Source organism: Platalea leucorodia (genome assembly GCF_965183815.1).
Source record: "Platalea leucorodia genome assembly, chromosome: 4".
NCBI lineage: Eukaryota > Metazoa > Chordata > Aves > Pelecaniformes > Threskiornithidae > Platalea > Platalea leucorodia.
In genome coordinates, this window is record NC_138826.1 from 72,026,050 (window position 1) to 72,044,964 (window position 18,915).

The window sequence follows — 18,915 nt, forward strand, 5'->3', positions numbered from 1 at the left end:
CCCACTGAAGGAATCACTTTATATCTTGAAGCATGAAAACTAATAAATCAGAAAAAAATGTTACATTTCCCTCTTTGCATTTTTATTGCAGACATCAAACAACACATCGCAGTTCAGCATAGAGAAGAATGTTGTAGCACACACACACACAAAAAGTCTGAATTAAGGAACACTACGCAAAAAAATAGCAAAGGAAGGGGAGGTATAACAGAAATAATTGCATTTTGTTCTTTATAAGCACGTGTGGACAGTGGATTTGTATCTGTGGGACAATTCAGGAAACAAATGAAAAGATAAGTTTTGGGTTTAAGCTCAGCAGATTTCAAAGCACATTGTTTATACCTTCTGCAGTGCAATAAAGCTTATCAAGAACTTTCCCATTGGATAGCAGAGTCAAAAGAAGTAAGAGGAATGTGAACAGCGTGCTTCCTCCAGGTCGTTACAATAACTGTAATTCTTTCAGCACAGATTTCCCATGTTAGCTTGAGCTCCATCGCCCAATGATCATTTTTAGCAGATGATTGTAAATATAGTGCTGAGCTGACCAAGTTGTTCAGAAATTTGCCATCCTTTCACCTTCCACAAGCTCAAAGCACGTGGCAAGTTCAAGGGCTCTTAATTAAAAAGATTATACTTTCAGTCTAGAACCTCTTGCTTGTGTTGCCATAATACTCTGGGATAAATCAACTGCTATGTAAATGCATTAATTTCAGTGTAATTTTATTTAGAAGATATGAGAGTATTACATTTGTGTTTAATGATTCCGATGTGCTTTCTGTAAGGGGGGAGTAGCATCAACTCCCTGTTACAGAGGGGAGAGCTGAGCCTGGGAAGTGAAAAGCAGCAATTTGGCCAGCCCTTGGTAAAGCTGGGGGAGCACGCAAGCCTCTCACTCCTATTCCACATTTGTGCTTTCAACATGAGTCGGAATATGAAAACAATGTATGAAGATATATACATTTCAGAGCAGGAGATTCGGCTCTAGATCACCCGACCTCAAAGCTGCGGTGTTTCCTAGGCAGAGTGTACCTTCGCCCCTCTCTTAAATTGAGAGGTCGATTTTTGTCTACTTTTTCTACTCCATTCTCGCAAGGGGAGGCTGCATGGCATGTTTGTTAGGACTATAATGTTGCATTTGCTAATGAAATAAAGTGGGTTTTTTGGAGAACTTCTTTTAAGCAAAACCATGTGTTCCAGGGAGGAAACATTCTTCTGGTAAACAGCTGAGCCCTTAACATTTAGCAACATAACTCTGTGTTTGCAGCTATTGAAAACTGTGTGACCGAGGAAGCCTGTGTTTCTCGGGCCGAGGACTGAAAGCATTTTGCTTGCTGTCAGAGAGCCAGCCCTTTCTTTTATATATACGCTAGATGCAAGAACCAGCTATTGGATGGTTACTTCTTATGGTTTTAATAAAATTTGTCTCATATCAAAACGCCGCTGGGGTTTAATGTTGACGCCGCGCTGAGCGATGTTCTCTGCTCCGGCACAGCTGGCTCTTGCTTTCCAGAAATATAGCTGCGCCCTGGCACTACTTGCAAAAATTGCAGCCTTAAATCATTTCCTCACCCCTCTGACCTGTGCCAGGAAGGACCCTCCACACGCAGATCTCCCCGCTGGTATGGAGAAGGGGGTCATTCCTCCTTCGCTCCTCGGGAGCGGTGCTGTGCGAGCAGAGAGCTGCGGCAGCAGGAGGTAGCTGGGGAACAGGAGAAATTACCTGCCAGACATGGGCAGCGGCCCTGGAAAGCTCAGGGAAAAAAAAGATAATACAGTTGGAAATTGCAGGCAGAGACAGGGCTGAGAAGATGGGAGTGCCCCGGCCCCTGTCCCACAAGCCCCCCTCTTTCAGAGACACTTGCACAGCCTCAGGGCTGCAGGACAAATCCTGCTGAAGGGGAGCAGGGCAGTTTTATTCAGTATAAGTGATTTCCCGAATGGCTTTAGGGAGGGGAGGAGGTTCATCGGGTGACTTTGAGATCACATGCCGCTTCTCCGTCCAGCAGCTGGAAGGGGAAGGCCACAGCCCCGGCTCCCTCCAAGCCGAGGGAGATGATTATTCCTCTGCCTGCTCCTCTCACTGACGCTGCGATGCTGAGCTCTGGGCATCGTGTTGACCCTTGCAGTGCAAGGGGATCTTATCTTGTTCCTTGTAGCCCTCAAAACAGCTGGGCATGCTTACCAATTTCAGTAACTACCAGCTAAGGCCAAACGAGATCCCATGATAAAAGTTCAAGGCCCTGCATTCCTCTTCTTATTGCTTTCCTGAGTGGATTCTCATTTTAATCGGACTTACAGTACTTTCATCCAGTTATCTCAAAGTACATAATGACTGCTGTAATTACTGGAAATAGTGAGCTAATTAATTCTTCTGTGTATTATTTTCAAGGGATAAATACTACTATCCTTGCTGTAAGAATAGGGAAACTGAGGCAAGGAGGAGCAGTTGTTGGGTAAATAGGTTTGTTTTAATCCTTTCCTGGTTTTATTTGTATAGGTTTATGTATTTGCTTCTTAGTATGCTTTGTGTTCTATTATTGCTTTCCAGTAATTTTGTATGTTATTGTTTTGGCAAACAGCATTTAGCAACAATTGGTTGTGTGTATGTACTAAGGTTCATTTAAGAAAACTGCAGTGTTTTTAGAAAAATTAACAGATACTGGATTTTTTTGTTTGTTTATATATATATTGGATTTATCTTAACCCTGTTTTCCCAGGCTTTCCTTTTTCTTCCTCCTTCTCTTGTTTTCGATGACCTTCTTTTTTCAGAAAATAACACAAGTAGTATTCTTTTCTATTTATTTTTCATATACTTCAGCTTGCATTTAAGTCTCTAATATGGAAAGCTAACTGAATATAACTTTCTAATGTGTAAAGAACTAAGATATTCTATTGGTTATGAAGCTTGTAAGGCAGAGGTATGGTTTTACTAATATATTGGTTAATTAGTTATATCTGTAATTCATATTCAGAAGATATATGCTAGTTTGGTAGCATTCACCAAAGGGTACATGTTTCCTACAGTTCAGGTGCACTTCCCTGAACCCATTCAAAGGGTATATAAACAGGTAGCCAGATCAGAGGGGAAGCTGCACTGGAAAAAAAAGGACTTTATTTTGTTTGTCAGATTTGTCTGGTACTTAACAAAACTAACCGATCCATATGATACTCCCTAGAGTAGCAAATAACTACCCAGTTCTTTAACTTTTATCTCTCAGGCTGTGCTCCAGCAAGCACACATGTGCTTAGTTTTACCACGGCGAATAGTATAGCACGATTTCAGTGGAACTATGTGCTATATAAAACTAAGCACACATGCAACTATTGGTAGGATCAAGTCTCTAGATCAGAACCAGTGTCACAAAAGTCTTATTTGAAACACCTGCTTTGCTCCAAACTTGTTGTTTCGTAAGGGCCTGACTTTTAAAAGCATTTAGGTGTTTACGTGCACCTTGGTGTCTTTATAAAGTTGGCACTAATTCCTTATTGAACTATGGATTAAGGGCCTCTAGAGAGTCTGAAAACCTTATATAGACTTATTTCAGTCAACTTTTAATTCTAAGGAGACTTTAAAAAGTTAAAATTATTCTCAGCTGTGTTAAAAAAAGTGCTTCACAAGCAAGAGAAACAGTCAATCTGACAAAATAAATAAATTGAACTAGTACAAGACTTTTATAACTGGAATATTTTGGAGAATTTAGTAGCAATAAGAGGCAAAAAACCTAAGAGAACCATAACATTTTTTCTAAGGTGATGCTGTTAGGTTTGACGCTGTTAACCCCAACAGCTTGAGTTCTGAGACTTTCTGCTCTCCAGACCATTTTCCTATCACTTATTGGTCCTTGCAAGGCTCCTTCCACCTCTCTTTTATAACATACAGATTTGCGCACTGCCTATGGCTTCTGGACTTTTCCAGAAGGCTAATACATGTAGAATCTTTAAGCAGTTATGGAGTGGTTTGAGCGTAACCCTATTTGCGTTTTTCCCTTTTGTGCCGGGGGAGACAATAACAATCTTTGCTGGAAATAAAGCCCAAACAAGGGAAGCTGAAGCGTGGGAGTACGTGAGGGAGCTGGTGGATAACTGTTACAGGGCTGTGAATCTCTGCTCATGCTTTCTCTCATCGCCTGTGGTATTTATTCTGGTGTTTAGGCTAGGCTCTTCCCAAATACCTGCTTCGGTTCTTATATGCAGGATCACAGAGAGCTCAGACCTGAGGGTGGGTGGCGAGAGAAATCCTTGCAAATGCCCCGCTTGGATCAAATGAAACTGCTTTTTCCATTAAAAACACACGCAGGCCCGCGTTTCCCTTCCACTCCTATCCCGTAATGGTGTACGGCCCAAAAGTGCCCAAACGCACCGAAGGGAAAAGCCGGGATGGGGTATTTCCTCGCTAATGGTGGCTGCTGGGCCCTTACAGGTTTGAGGAAAACCCTCGGTGGGTCAGCAACTCTGAGCGGTTGGGCAGGCTCTGAAACGGCGCAGGGGCCGTGCAGGCGTACGAGGGGCCGCGTACGCGTTACCTGTCCCTACCTACGGCCCCCAGCCTCGGAGGAGCGGGCGCGCTCTCAGGGCGCTGCCGTACCACCGAGGGCCCGCTGCCTCCGTCCCCAGCACAGGCGGGGTTTGGGGGCGCGCCGTGTGTGTTTTGTGGGTCACTCTTTGGCATAAAGTGTGTGCGGGGGGGGGGGGGTGGGGTGGTGGTTTTTTAATTTTATTTTTTGTAACATCGATGGAAACCCGCGGCAGCTCTCGCATCCCCGAGTTTAGCAGCAGAGAGCGTCTCTGGATCTCGTACATCCACCGCCCGCCGGGCCCTGCGGGTCTCTGCGGCCGCTGCCCGGCTGCCGGCGGTGCTGCTCCCCACCCCCGCTTCTCCCAGGCCAGGGCGGCTGTCCCCCCGCCCGGGCGCCGCGCCGCCCCGGGGCCTGCCGGCCCGGGCTGCCATGTCTGTGGCGCAGCAAGGCCCGGGACCGGCGGGAGGAGCGCCCCGCCCGCCGGCACCGCGGGGAACCGACGGGGCGCCGACACCCGCGAGGGAGGGCCGCGGCGGGGGAAACCCGCTCTGCCCGCCGGCCTCTCAGCCCGCCGGGCCGGGCCGGGGAGCGCGGCGGGGCGGAGCGGCCGCCTCCCTGCCTGCCCTGGGCCGCAGGTCAGGACCGGCCTCCCCCGGGCGGCCGCCGCCGCCGCGCACTTTTCGGCCGACAGAAAAGAGCGTGAGGGGAAGAGGAGGAAGAAGGACCTTTTTTTTTTTTTTTTTTTTTATTAAAAACCCCTTCGCCTTTAAGGGGCGGAGCCAGGGGGAGTTTGCGGAAGAGCGCGGCGAGAGGCCGGCGCTGATTGGGCGGGCGCGGTCTCGTGACAGCGGCTGGGCGGTTCCGCTTCCCTCCGCCCCACTCCCCCCCCCGCGGCACGCCAGCCCCTCGCGTTCCATTGTGTGCGCCAGCGCCGCCGGGCCCCGCCCCCAGGCCTGGCCCCGCCCCGTTTTTCTCTTGGCTCATTTCCGGCCGCCGCCGCCGCCGCTCGCTTCCCTCCGAGGACTCGGGAGAGTGAAGAAACAACAGCCGCCATTTTGTTTGTGTGTGAGCGACTGAGGGAGGGAGCGAGAGCGAGAGGCCGAGCCGGACGGGGCGAGCCAGGGGGAGGGCAGCGCAGAGAGAGGGCAGCGCAGAGAGACCCAGGGGCCCGGCCAGGGGACGGGGAGAGAAGCGAGGAGCCGAGACGCCCCCCCCCCCCCCCCCCCCGCCGCGCCAGCCTGCCCGTCCCTTCTCTCTCCTCTCTCTCTCTCCTCTTCTCTCTCCTCCTTTTCCCCGACTTCTTTCTCTCCCTCGCTCCCCTCCGCCCCCGCTTCTGCCCGCTCCGCCACACACGCCAGAGGAGCGGCGGCAGCCGGGCCGCCGCCGAGCGCCAGGCAGGGGCAGTAGGGAGCCTGCGCTCGGCCCCCGCGCTGCCTGCGCCGTCCCGCCCCACCCCCCCCGCCGGGGAGCGCCGGGGACCCCCTCCCCCTCCCGGCCATTTAACCCACCCCGGGGCGAGTCCCCCGCCTTCCCCCGGCGTGATTTTTCTTCTGTTTTATTATTTTAATTTTACCCCCCCTCCTCTTCTCGGAGGGGTCGCTGACCGGCCTCCCCCTCTCCCCCCTCCCCCGACTACCAACCTCTTCGCTTCCTTCCCCACCCTCGCCGAGGCGAAGAGGGAGTCCCCGCCGCGCCCGAGCGGCGGCCGAGGTTTTTCTCCCTCGCTTTCCGCGCCCCGCACGGCCCGTGGGTCCGCGGCAGCGGAGACGGGCAGCCCCCTCCCTGCCCGGCGCCAGCGCTCGCAACCATCCTCGGCCGCCCGGGAGGGGGGAAGGTAGGCAGAGAGGGGGGGAGGGGCCGGCTTCTTCCTCCTCCTCCTCCTCCTCCTGCCGCTGCTGTGGGATCGGCCCCTCTGCCTGCGCCGGAGCGGGGGGGGCAGCCTGCTACTGAGAGCGAGAGAAAGAGGAAGGGGAAAGAAGAGAAGAAGGTGGGGGGGGCAGAGAGGGTGTTGAAACCCGCCCCCCACCTTCCCATCCCGCGATCGGTGCTGCCTCCATCAGGACAACAACCCCTCCTCTTTCCCTGCACAACAAGATGTGAAGCGGAGACTCCTGGGACTTATCCTCACCCTCCTCATCCTTACAGCTCCCCTTTCTGCAGCCATTAGCGACGGGCGAGGAAGAAGCGAGTGGAGCTGGGGACCCCGCGCACGCCTTGCCTCTCTCCCCGCCGCCTCCCCCCCAGCCCTGTCGCTGGCGGTGGGTATTTTTTTGCAGGGTGGTGTTGGAGGGGGAAGGAGCTGCTGCTAGAGGACGGTGATCTTTTTTTCTTTTTTCCTCCTCCTCTCCCCTCCTTCGCCCGCCTCCTTGTGGCGATGAGGAGGAGGAGGACGGCGCCGAGGAGGAAGAGGCTGATGGCGGCGGTGAGGAGGCAGCAGGAGGAGGAGACCCCCCGAAGGATGAAGATGATGATGGTGGCGGCGGCGAGGAAGCACCAGCAGCACAACAGCCGGGATTAATTCTACTTAAAAAAAAAAAAAAAAAAAAAAAAAAAGAAAAACCCCACCAGCCTCTTTTTCTTTTTTAATTTTTTTTTTTTTTTTTTTTTTTTTTTTTGGCGGGGGCTTTACCTGCTCTTCCCATCTTTGCTCAGCCCTTTCGCCTGGGGGAAGAGGCCTCTTTCCCCCCCTCCGCCCCGGCTCCCACCTTCTCCCCGCTTCTCCGCTGCCGCCCTCCCGGAGCCCGAGGGGCAGAAAAAGGGGAACTTGGCCCCCCTCCTCCGCCGGATCCTCCGCGCTCGCTCTCGGCCTTATTGTTGTTCTTCAGCCGACTCGGGGCCCCAGAAGAAGGTGAAGGTCTTGGGGTTCACCCCCCGCCGTCTCTCCGCTCGGAGTGATTGTCTAAAAAAGAATTAAAAATGGCCGAGAATGTGGTGGAGCCGGGCCCGCCTTCAGCCAAGCGGCCTAAACTCTCCTCACCGGCGCTCTCCGTGTCCGCCAGCGACGGCACAGGTCAGTCTCGGGGGCCCCGGCCCTCCCCACCTCTCGGTGCCGCAATTACTGCCCTTTTCTCCCCTCTTCGGCCTAAATCTCCTCCTCCCTCTTGCTGCTGTTAACTCGTGCTTGCGTCCTTTCTATCTGTCTGTCCGTCCCTCCCGTTTGCGCTCGGTTTGAAGCTATTGGGGTTAATGGCAGAGGGAGGGTTGTTCGGATGTTTCTGCCCTTCTGGTTTTTTGGAAGTGATTGAAAGCAAAGCTGTGCAGTTTATTGTGCTTTTGATCGACTGCAGATAAGACTTAACAGTTCGTCGTTTTCGTGTCTTTCACAATAGTAGTTACTACTGAGCTCCTTGCAAGGCATATGCCTTTAATGCCAGTTGCAGAAATACGAAATTAGTACTAAAGATGATGCTTTTGTATACTTTATTGTTGAATTATGTGTGTCTTGTTTTGTATTTTATTTTGCATATACAGGGGTTTTTTAACAACTCGTTTAGAAACGAGGTTTCTTTCTCTACTCTTTTTCTTTTTTTCCTCTTACATGCAGTCTGCTTATTTGATTTACTTTTTACAATCCTTCTGACTCTTCCTTGCAGAAGGATATCTAAAAACTGCTTTTCTGATTCAGATAGGCCATTGACTTTAGGAAAAAAAACAGCTAAAAAAATCCAGATCCCAAGCTTGGGGCATAAGGTTTATCGAGACTCTTGCCTTCTTAGAAATGAAATGTTATTTCACCTTATTTGCATTAAGAATCAATATGGAGTGCAGTTCATCTTGCATCTCCCATTTCTTTGCTGCGAGACCAAAATGTCTGAAATTCCCCTGTAGACTTGAGGGCTGTGGAGATAAAGGGGCTTCTCTGCAGGCCTGCAGAGGTCTTTGGTGATGCTGTGAAGGCAAGCTAGACGTTGGAAATCTTGGGTGTCCCAATCCCTAGCAAATATGAACTGGTTGTACTGGGAGGGGGGAGGGAGTAACAAAGGGCTGTTCAGCTTTTTAATGCTTCTTGGGAAGCAGATGAGCATTTGGTGTCATTTTGCTATGAGAGTACTTGGTTACCTGTCCCGCAGGAGTTTCTCTGAACGCACTTTAGGTCTTCTTAGCCTGTAGGATATGGAGGAGGCCGCCTCCTGCCAGTCTAGTGAGTGGTGGCATTTCTGATGCCACCGGTGGTCTTGTTCAATGCAGTTACAGCTGGCAAGAAAAAGGAAGAGTTGTTTGGGGGGTTTTGGTTGGTTGGTTTGTTTGTTTGTTGTTGTTTTTTTTTTTTTTAAAAAAAAGCTCCTCATTTGACAGTAAAAAGGAGGTTTTAGTAGCTGGTTTTTGGTTGAGCAGTGGATGTGATTCTACTTGGAATCATCTTCAAAATTTTGATTTTTGCCTTCTCTATTTTTGGTGAATGATGTGTTAGTTTTGAAAAGTTTGTGTGTAACTTTCAGAGCATATTAGATATAGGCAATATTATGTTGTAACTGGAGGACATGACTATTCCTAATATCAACAGGTCTCTAGTAAGGGAGTAGAAGAGGGTTGGAGAAGCTGCTCTTTAGCTAGAGCTAGTTGTTGGGGTTTTTGTGCTAGGCTTGGAAACCAGTACTTAATTCAGTAGTAACCATTTTTAATTTGTCTTGACAGTCGTTATCTTGCTCAGTTTAGAGAGGTGAGTGAGATAAAAATTGATTTTGTTAGAGAAGTCCTGATACTTGAAAAATATGAAAGTTAAAGGCATATTTTGATTCAGATGAATGCACTTTTCTAAGTTAAGACATTTGTGATCAAATAAGGTTTGGATCATTTGTGAATGTATTTCAGTTTAACAGGTGCAGATTTTCACAGAATACTTAGTCTGTTTTAATTGTTAGCTTACTGGGCAGAACTTTACAGTTATGGTAAAGCACTAGGGACTGTTGGACAGTTTCAGTAGTGCACAAACGGGATAATTTTTCTCAAAGTGATTGAGATTGTCATCACCTGATAAATATGCAGAGGTTTATAGTAGTGCAAACACTTTATATATATATGCTACATAAAAAAACATTAAGGGATTCTTACTCTTCTGGACTTTGTTTTTGTTGACAACTTCTACCTGGATTTGGGACAGTTCCATTTTCTGTGTTTTTTAACATGATACCATATCTGTTTTTCTAATTAAATAAAATCAAACCTCTTAACCAATAAGTGTGTTTTGAGGGTTATATTTTTTCATTTGCTGCTTGAGAGACTGCAATTTTTTTGTCCCACTTTTGCTGTTGTGGGAAACTGCTTTGAAGTTTACATTTTAAACCTATCGGCTTCTTAAATTTGCTTTGAAATAGTGCAAGCAGCTTTCATTAAGTAAATTCCACTTATAGAATCTGTTGTATTGTCCCCACTCCTTAGTTAATTATAGAAAATAAATAACATGGTGCTTATGTACTTACTCAAGCACTCTTTTTAAAAGTGTTAGATTCACAGCATCATTAGGGAGAGGGAAGGAGAAAGGCAAGAAACTTGCACTGTTGATGAAACTTTTTCCAGCACATGTGCATAGTGGATCTTTAAGTGTGTTTCTCTTGCTGTAAACTTTTTGACTCATTTCTTAATCTGAGATACTGTTTTACCTTGTTAGATACCTAAAACCAATGACTGACTCTGGTTAACTTATTCCCAAACTTGCAGATGTTAAGTGTCTTTATATTGAAGACTAAGTTGAGTCTCTAATTCACTCATGTTTCCACTGTAGACCTGGATGATACTGGTATTCTGGGCTTGGAATGTACTGAACTCAAATGTTGGTGGTTTTCTTCTAAAAAGAAGTCCGCAAAGATTGTCCTAATGCGCTTCGTTTATTGGCAGCAGCCAAATATAGCTGCGTTTCCCACTGTTGTTGCAGTGCTGCATCTCCTTCTGTCTTAAAAGTCTATAATGGTTTGTGTGTTCCCTGCCCAGAATTTGCTTTGCTGTAGAACATACTGTATTAGTGTAGTTTTGAGTTGCTTTATTAATGCCAATTCCTTCTTTAGGAGGTAAGAATAACATAGACTTACAGGGAAACTGAAATGTTTGTAGCACATTTTGTAATAAACATTTTGAAGAAATCTAGAAAGTCTCGGTGTTGTCAGTGTCGTGTAGTATATTAGAATTTTTGCATGGTCTCATTTTTTTCTTAAATGTTGTGTAGTTCTAGAATAGCTTCAGGAGCAGGACTGCGTAGATTCCCTTAAACTGCCAGAGGTTTTTCCACAACTTTTTTTCTATTTAAATGTTAAATTTGTTGCAAAGGAGAATGGTAATTATATGTGTATCTTGTCCAGATGTTACATTTTCTGAAGACCACTAGGGCTCTACAGTGGGGTCCCTTTTCGTTGGTACAGTACCCTTAGTATGGGATGAGTTTGGTACTGGATGCTAGCACAGCTCTTCTGTACTAGCGTGGTTACATTGACATAAGTACTTTGGCAGTGTTTTGTTTACCTTTCCTTACTGGTAGAAACACTGTTTTGATATGTTGCACTTTGCCTAACAAGAGTTTCTTAAACATTGTATTAGCAAGCTGGTGTACACCAATCTATTCCACGCCCCCCCCCCCGGTATAACAGAATAATTTGAGTGCATCCTGAAGAGCTATCTCCTTGAGTAAATGAGTGGAAGTCTTTCATAAAGATACATTTTTAACTGCATGCCTTAAACCAGTGATTTTTTTTTTTATTTGACCTTTTTATTTGTGAACCCCTCAATTTTTCCTGCAGTAATGCAGGTGTGCTGAAATTGCCACGTACAGATTTCTATGTGATATATTCAGGAAGGGAGAGTTTAATCATGTTTTACAGGCTCCCCCTTAGAAATAACCTGTTTTCTGTGAACTCGGAAAGCTTTTCGGGCTCTGGGTTCAGAACTGCTGTGTTTTGTCAAGGAATAAAAATGGAGTATGCTCTCTGCTGCAGCGTGGTTGTATGGTATCATGTCTTTGGGTTGCTAGATCCAAAAATAGGATTTTAAGTGCTTACTGTTTCTGGCTTGCTGTAACATCGGAAGTCAGTTTTCTGCAATTAGTTGGCACGTGTGTTATATCAGAGATCAGTGTACGTATTTGTGGTATGTGCCTTAACATCCTTCAGTGTACTATATCCAAAAGTTGCGTTTTTCGGAGTAATAGCGCATCTTCAGTCTCCCTTTCAGTACTCGTCTTTCGTAAAGTTTGTATGTTCCTTTTTTTCAGGAACTGCTTCTGACCTTTAAAACTTTACTCTCCCTTGCATCAAAGGTCTAAGACTTGTAACGAAACTTCTCGCCTGGACTACTGCAGTTTTGACTGATACTCATCTTTCATTTGTTCCAAATGTATGAGGATGTTTCTTTGCTCGAAATGAATCATATTAATCTTGTCTCACTGCCTTTTCCAGAGGCATATGCAGGGTTTTCAACGTTGTTTTCAGGCAGCTATGTTTTTTTTCCCCTAGTGTTTGTATACACTACTTTTAGAATTAAACACTTTTTGCAAATCTTTTTTCTGACTAATGTTTAAGACCAAGTCATTAGCTACATTTAACTTACAGCCATCAGTTAAATATTTTTATCCATTGTTGTTGAGAGCCGTGGGGCGGGGGGTGTCTGTTTTTTTTCCAAGTATTAGTTGTTATGAGATGAGAGATCCCTTAAAATATGGTTTGATGGCTGGTGTACACTGTAAATCGAGTATTGCATTGTGTGCATGCCACACATGCTTGTGTGGCAAAAATGGGCATCTTTGCCTTGTACCTAAGTAGGTTCTCAAAGTAACTGCATTAGGAATAAATTTAAATTAAGATAATTTAAGTCTGCAAGATTTTCTTTAAAAGGTAAACCAATCATTCGTATGGTTCTTAGTAACTTTTTAAAGAAAATCTTGCAGACTTTTGAACCTCATAGATTTCCAAACTGCTCTATCTCTGCTTTTTTTGCCCCTTTCGGCAAGTGGATTGTGTGTCTGTCTCTGACATAGGTATGTACTTTTTCTGAGTAGTGTTAGGAAGGTACTTAATTTAAAAAAAAAAAAAAAAAATCCACTACAACACAAGGACCGTACATACCGTGATGTAAAACTGAATCTTGAGCACTTACAAATAAAAAACCTTTGAGACTAGAAAGCCAATTTACAGTTGCAATTTAAAAATACAGATTCAGAAGTTTGGTATTGCAGGGAAAACTTTTGTTGCTGAACTTGGGAATTTAAATACTAGATTAAAAAAATGTACTAACTTTTGCATCTTGTACCTCATGGTCCTAGAGCAGGGTTTGGATTTAGTCTAGACGGTCCCTAGTTCAGGTTCTGTATTTGCAGAAAGCCAAAGTTTAACTGGGAAGGGTCTAGCGGACCCTACCTTTTTAGGGGATGTGGGTTTCATAAGGTACTGGGGATAAATGCTGAACTCTTACTGTAGGAATTCTAGTTTCTTGTGCCTTTACAAGTTGGAGAAAATTACCTTATTATTAGATTTTAATTTTGTATGACTTAGTGCATAGTTCTTGCATCTTCTCTGTAGGCTGCTTGATTATCTCCAGTGTGTCATCAGTGTCTTGCTTAGCTGCTTTAGCAGGAGCAGCCTTTCAGTGCTTGTTCCAACAATGTAATGATACTACTTTAACCTTTCTCATCACCCTAACTAGTGCCCCCTTGGAGAGGGCTTGGTCAAAAGTCATTCAGATTTATTATTTGACAAATGGAGTAATTTTGCTGTGTAGATTTCACTGACAGATAAACAGTGCACACCTGTTCCCAAGGATTTGGCTTTTCTGTCTTAAACTGTAGCAGCAGGCTGAAGTAAAATACATCTGTCTCTGCATATGGATGTATGCACTGACAAAACATCCGTGGTTACATTGAATTTGTAGAACTTCAAGTAGAACTTGAACTAGGGCAATTCACAGAAATCCTCTCCCTGAGCAGTGACGTATCTGACAACATGACTTCGTTCTCTTCCTAAATAGCAATGTTTCCTTAAAATGGATTGGCATGTGAATGTATTTAAAGTTCTCTTAAAAACTTGACATGCTGTATTCTTCTTCAAGCACGCATTTCTTCCAGAACTTTTTGAAGAAGATCAGAAAAAAGAGTGTTGAATTCTGATGAACTCAAATCATAGTAACTTGTGGTTTAGTTGGTGATGTCAGCAAGGAGATGAAATCGTGGTCCAAATTACAATTTTCACAAAAAAGTGCAAGTTAGGTACAGGACCTTCAAAAACAGTGCAGGTTATTTTCTGTTATTCATGGTTGTGAGATGGGGCAGGGAAAGATTTTGCTTTTCCATTTGATGGTGCGAAACACCTCTGTACAGCACCTTTTGTTGCATCTCCATAAGAGAGATAAGTAGAGTTTTGAACTGTATCTGTTTGCTTGCAGAATCATGATTTACTGTTTCTGGCTTTATAGAACTCCCAAATACAAGTAGATAATCACTCTTGCAACATGCTCGTACTGTGTTAATGACCCCAAAAAAAATCTAATTCTCAGTTTTTTTCTTTTTTAGAATTCTAATAAAAAATAAAATTCTGGCAAAATGTTGGTGTATGACTTGCTCAGTACAAATTCTGCTGAAGCTAAACTGCCTTTTACGTATTCCTGAATATAATTTCAGGGGCTCTGGGGAATTACTGGTTCAAGATAAAGTAGTCTGATCTGCTGACTTCTGTTTTTTTGTTTACTTTTATATTTTTTTGTATATAAATTCAGCATTACATTTTGGTTTTACATAGGAATACTGTTGAATGAACTCAAGTCAGTAATACTCAGAAAACTGACTTGACTTTTTGGTAATTGTATATGCAAGTTGCATCATTTCAAAGTTGTTAACTTGACAGTGAAGTGAACTTTACTCTTTTCTTGAAACTGATTTGTAATCACTTCTAAAATGAAACTGATTCAGTGTGTTTGTGCACATATGAGTGTTCCCTTCCTATCTGCATGTACCCATTTTTTGCCCACCAGTAACACAGACCAGCAAGGTATCTCTAACTTCCAGACTTGTGTGCGTGGCAGTCCACAATTTATCAGACTCCCAACTGAAATGCCATTGTTACTGTTTAATGATACCGCAGACCAATGGTAGGTAACTTAAGGTGGTCTTATGGGAATTTCAGTAGCATACACAGGATAGTCTTGGGAATAAGAATACTAATTTAGAGACTTCACTAAAGTTAAAGGTAGCCCAGTGAAATTTATGCAAATAGCAACGTGTTCACAAAGAAAATATTAACTGTGTGACTTTAGCATTTTGGAATTAAAATGTCAAAACTTCACCTTATTTGGGTCATCAGTGATGGCAAGACTAGTACCTTTGCATTGTGTTATGTAAAAGCATGAATAGCCAGATACACAAACAACAGTGTCCGCAAAATTCCCCCTTAAGTGGCGTTAGAACGTTAAACGTACGCTGTCTTGATTCTTGCACCCAGTCTTTTCCATATGATTACACCACTTCTGTTTCCCTAGAACAGCTACAGTTCCATATTCCAGAATCATAACCATTGAATTTTCACTATGGTTTTCAGTGGTAAACACCTGCTATCATCTGTGTCTCTAAATACTGGTTTTTTTGAAGAACTTTGAATATGATTCTGAAAATGAAAAGTTTGTTATAAATACAATTTTCTTCTGAAGTTGTAATAAACATGCATCACTCAATCTATTAAAATTGGCATTTCTGTTGATATTAGTTTGGGAACTTTGCAAAATTCAGACTTTTTTCCTTAAGCAAGGATTGATGTTTTTTGACACCAGTGTTTGAATAGGGATTAGGATAGCTTAAAAAATGAAATGAATGAAGTCCTAAAATAGTCTTTGACAGATGTTGAGTGATAGATAAGTTGTTGCTTCTTTAGAATGATTTTTTTTTTACACTTGTAAAATGTTTATACCTGGTTGTTACAACTAACAATGAAATCGTGTGCATTCTAGATGGTGAATTGGACTTTTTCACTAACAAACATTTAGTTGTTTTTAAAAAAAATCTGTGCCTGAAGTTATGTGCTGCCATGACATACTGTCGTGCTTTGTGCCTTTGTGTTTGTTGTCTTCCAGGGGTTTTGAGTATGTCCTTTCTAGATGTGTTTTCTGCTTGTATTGTTTGCAGTCTTACTTCAAATTATCAAGTTTCTTGATGTGGTGAGCAAATTCAGGTCTTTTCTGGATTAGCAGGGAAGGAAAGAGGCAGTGCTTCCCCAGTTTCTTGCAGGGAACAGAATTAATATCGAAGTCTAATGCTGAAGACTTTGTTACCCAAATAGCATAATATAGAATAAGAATTCTCAGTTGCTGTTGCATAAGTGATAGTGAAGACCTCTGCATCACACTTCTGCTTTGAGGATGAGTGACTATTAGGACTGTATAGGGACTGATGTCCTAGGATTTTGGGCTTTTTACCGTAGTGTTTTAGGCTGATGTTGAATTTTTGCCCCTTCGTCTTTCATTAAATTCATAGATTGATTTAAATTAACTCTACGTTTTAAGGTAGGAAAAACAGTTTGGCAGAGTTTGTTCCCATCGGGTAATTGTGGCTTCACAGAGGATCTACATGAAAAGCCTTCTCCTTAATGGGCTTTAATGGTAAGAATAACTCTGATGTCCAAAATACCATATAGCAAAATTCTCTCACACCCACCTGGTAGGAATCTTAGAGTTTTTGCCTCTCTTAGACATGTTTTTTTTTTTTTCCCCCCAGTAAAACTGTCTGAACATGTCTACCTTAATTTTCTGCCATTGCAGAGGCCTTGAGAATTGATGACTTTCTTTATTAGCACTTTGTTTCATGTCTGTGCTTCACTTTTGCTTTTTCATTTTCATGGATACCTGAGAATCGACTTGTGAGAATGTGTCTCCTTATCTTGTTCTGCCTTTTTTATTTTTTATGTTTTGAGTTCTGGATTTTTTTAAGGGTATTTCAGACAGTACATTTTAGGGCCCGTAATGCTCGTGCTTGACTGCAAGCTTGAATGGCTGGTTTCTCTGGGATATTGGTTGTATCCTCTGGGCACTTTCTCTGTTACATCTAGGCCCTGTTCGATTCCTGGATAGCTTTCATGTTGCCATGCAGGGAAGATACTGACCTCAGCAGCTTATTATTATTCTTTGTCTGAAAGCACAGCAAAGGTATCATGTTTTCTGTGTAGTCCAACATCATCTGTGGCTCCTGCCAGCCCTGTCACATGCATGCTTTGTATTCAGTGTCCTGTATTAAGCCTTGTCCACTTGTTTCATTGTGAACCTAATGATTGTGATATAACTTGATCCACTGATATGTTTCTGGAGCCCAGAAATATTTGTGCAAAAAGGTGGCTGTTCAGCAGCTTTCTAATTTGATATGTCTGTGTTCAGAATATCATATAATAAATGGGATGCAGGGACAGGAACCTAAAGTCTCTTACCTCTGTAAGATCAGCAACAAAGTAAGTACTGGAGTAAGTTGTTGTCTTACGTGTCTGGCATGCAGGGTTCTTCAGGTGTCACTGTTCACACAATGCTTTTTCTTCAGCTATACCAGCTCTCCTTTGAGACTGAATGCTTGAACGTCTTGAGTCTGAGGGTACAGTACACATGAGAGTAAAGCTACTACTCTTCTTGCTATTTTGTAACGTGGGCAAGTTCTTACGATGCTGGTGTTTTTCTCTGCAGCCTATTTGCTAGAACCAGATAATCTCCATATTGATAGAAATGCCTGTTTTATTCTGAAAGGTGAATAGAAGTCTGTTGTCTTAATCCAGAAAGGAGAAATGACTGAATCATGACTGTAGGCTAGAAAGCACGCAAAAGAAACTAGCATGTGCCCCTTGAACCTACGTGTGGATTTCTTTGCTAAGTACTTAGTATGGATATATTTTCCATGCGTTGTAAGCATTGTCAGAAAGCTCTACGTTTCCTTGCGTGCTTTGAGAGCTGTTACATCACTGGTTTGAAAATTGATCACTTGATAAGGCACCAATGTCTTATTGACTTAAGGATTTTGATTGCATGCTCTGAATGTGTACTAGTTTAAAGTCCATTTTGGTGCCAGGAGGGTTTCCATCCCAGGCTGGCAGTTTCCTTGCATCTTGCAGATGAGACACTGTCAAAGGCAGACTTCTTAGAAGTAGGATCCAAAACTAAGAAAATACTCCATAGTATGCAACACAAGTTAGCACACTGATTTTTGAAGTTGTTTTCTCACAGTTTAGGATGCAGTTCATATTACTTAATCCAGTTTAACTGGACTGCCATTGAAAGAAATGGACCTGGTCCACCTACTCTCTTTTCTGACCCACTTTCTCACTACAGATCTAATGTAGCCAGGGCAAGTCAGGCCAGTTTCTTGACTCTACAAAAAAAAAAAAAAAAAAAAAAGGACTTGCTTAAGTGTTCAGTAGGGGTACAGTTCCTAAAAGGAATTATTATATGCCTTTGCATGTTGAGACTACCTCAGGTGAAGACTTTCTGATTACCTACTTAGATGTTGTTTTGTGGAGGTACTTTCCTTGTCTTTCCTTTGAATCTTAGGTGGCAGTAGCAATATATTCTATATCTTCTTGTTACCTATGGAAAGAAATACACTAATAATACCATAAATAACATGTCGAATTCATTGTCGATTCATGTCAAATCACTCTGTGCCATTCTATTGAGATCAAGATTCAGCTCTACCACTTACTGCCTGCATATAACTGGGTGGTTTTGAGCTCTTAGGCCAGATACTGTCTGTTCTGTTACATCCCATTTTTTCTGTGTCTGACTATGCCCTAAGATCTCTAGAGATTATGAATCAGGTAGACATACCTTTGCAGGACTAATCTGCCTCCTTCTCCTTCCTACAAGCTTAATTTTGTTAGTAAGAAATCTTTGTGTGTATCCTTAATGAAACAGATTGCAAGGCTAGCAGTGGACTCGGTGTACTGGAAAGTCAATCAGTTCTCTGGATATTTATCACCATTGTCTTAAGCTATGCCTTTGGCTCTTGTGTGAGTGTATGTGGCATTGTTTTCACGTCGTCTATGAGCTGTCTGGCCCAGCCTTGTCAGTTTTTGGATTGGTCATAGGTAGAACTCTCTACAGTGGGCTTTAGGGTACCTATTATATTTAAAAGACTGTGAAATGGATTACAACTGTTGCTAGATATACACAAAGTCTCATTGATCTTTATGGTCTTTTGAGACTGTTCGTGTTTCAGTCCTGTATCTGAAAACTTCTGCCTCCCAGCAGTTGACTAAAAATGTAATTTTCATAGTTGACCAGGCAACTGAAAGTTTTTCTAATTTTGTTGTTTATCTACTGGCTGAAAAGGACTTTGAAGTTTTGTTTTTGGAAAAGACTTATAAAAAGGACAAGCTGACACCAGAATATTGCATTGTTGGTATTTACTACTTACAATTTTGGTTTGTACCTGAGAGTATTCTTTTATTATGAATCTTCTGTT

General features: G+C 43.5%; 1 protein-coding gene across 2 annotated transcripts in view; it reads left to right on the plus strand.

The window, feature by feature from the left end:
• The first annotated feature begins 5,515 nt into the window (after positions 1-5,515).
• The window catches only part of EP300 (EP300 lysine acetyltransferase), a 67,786-nt gene continuing 54,386 nt past the window's right edge, over positions 5,516-18,915 (plus strand). For both annotated transcript variants that reach the window (XM_082310775.1, XM_082310776.1), the window contains exon 1: positions 5,516-7,527. In XM_082310775.1, the coding sequence (XP_082166901.1) occupies positions 7,434-7,527 (94 nt within the window). In that variant the 5' untranslated portion in view covers positions 5,516-7,433. The remainder of the gene's footprint in view (positions 7,528-18,915) is intronic.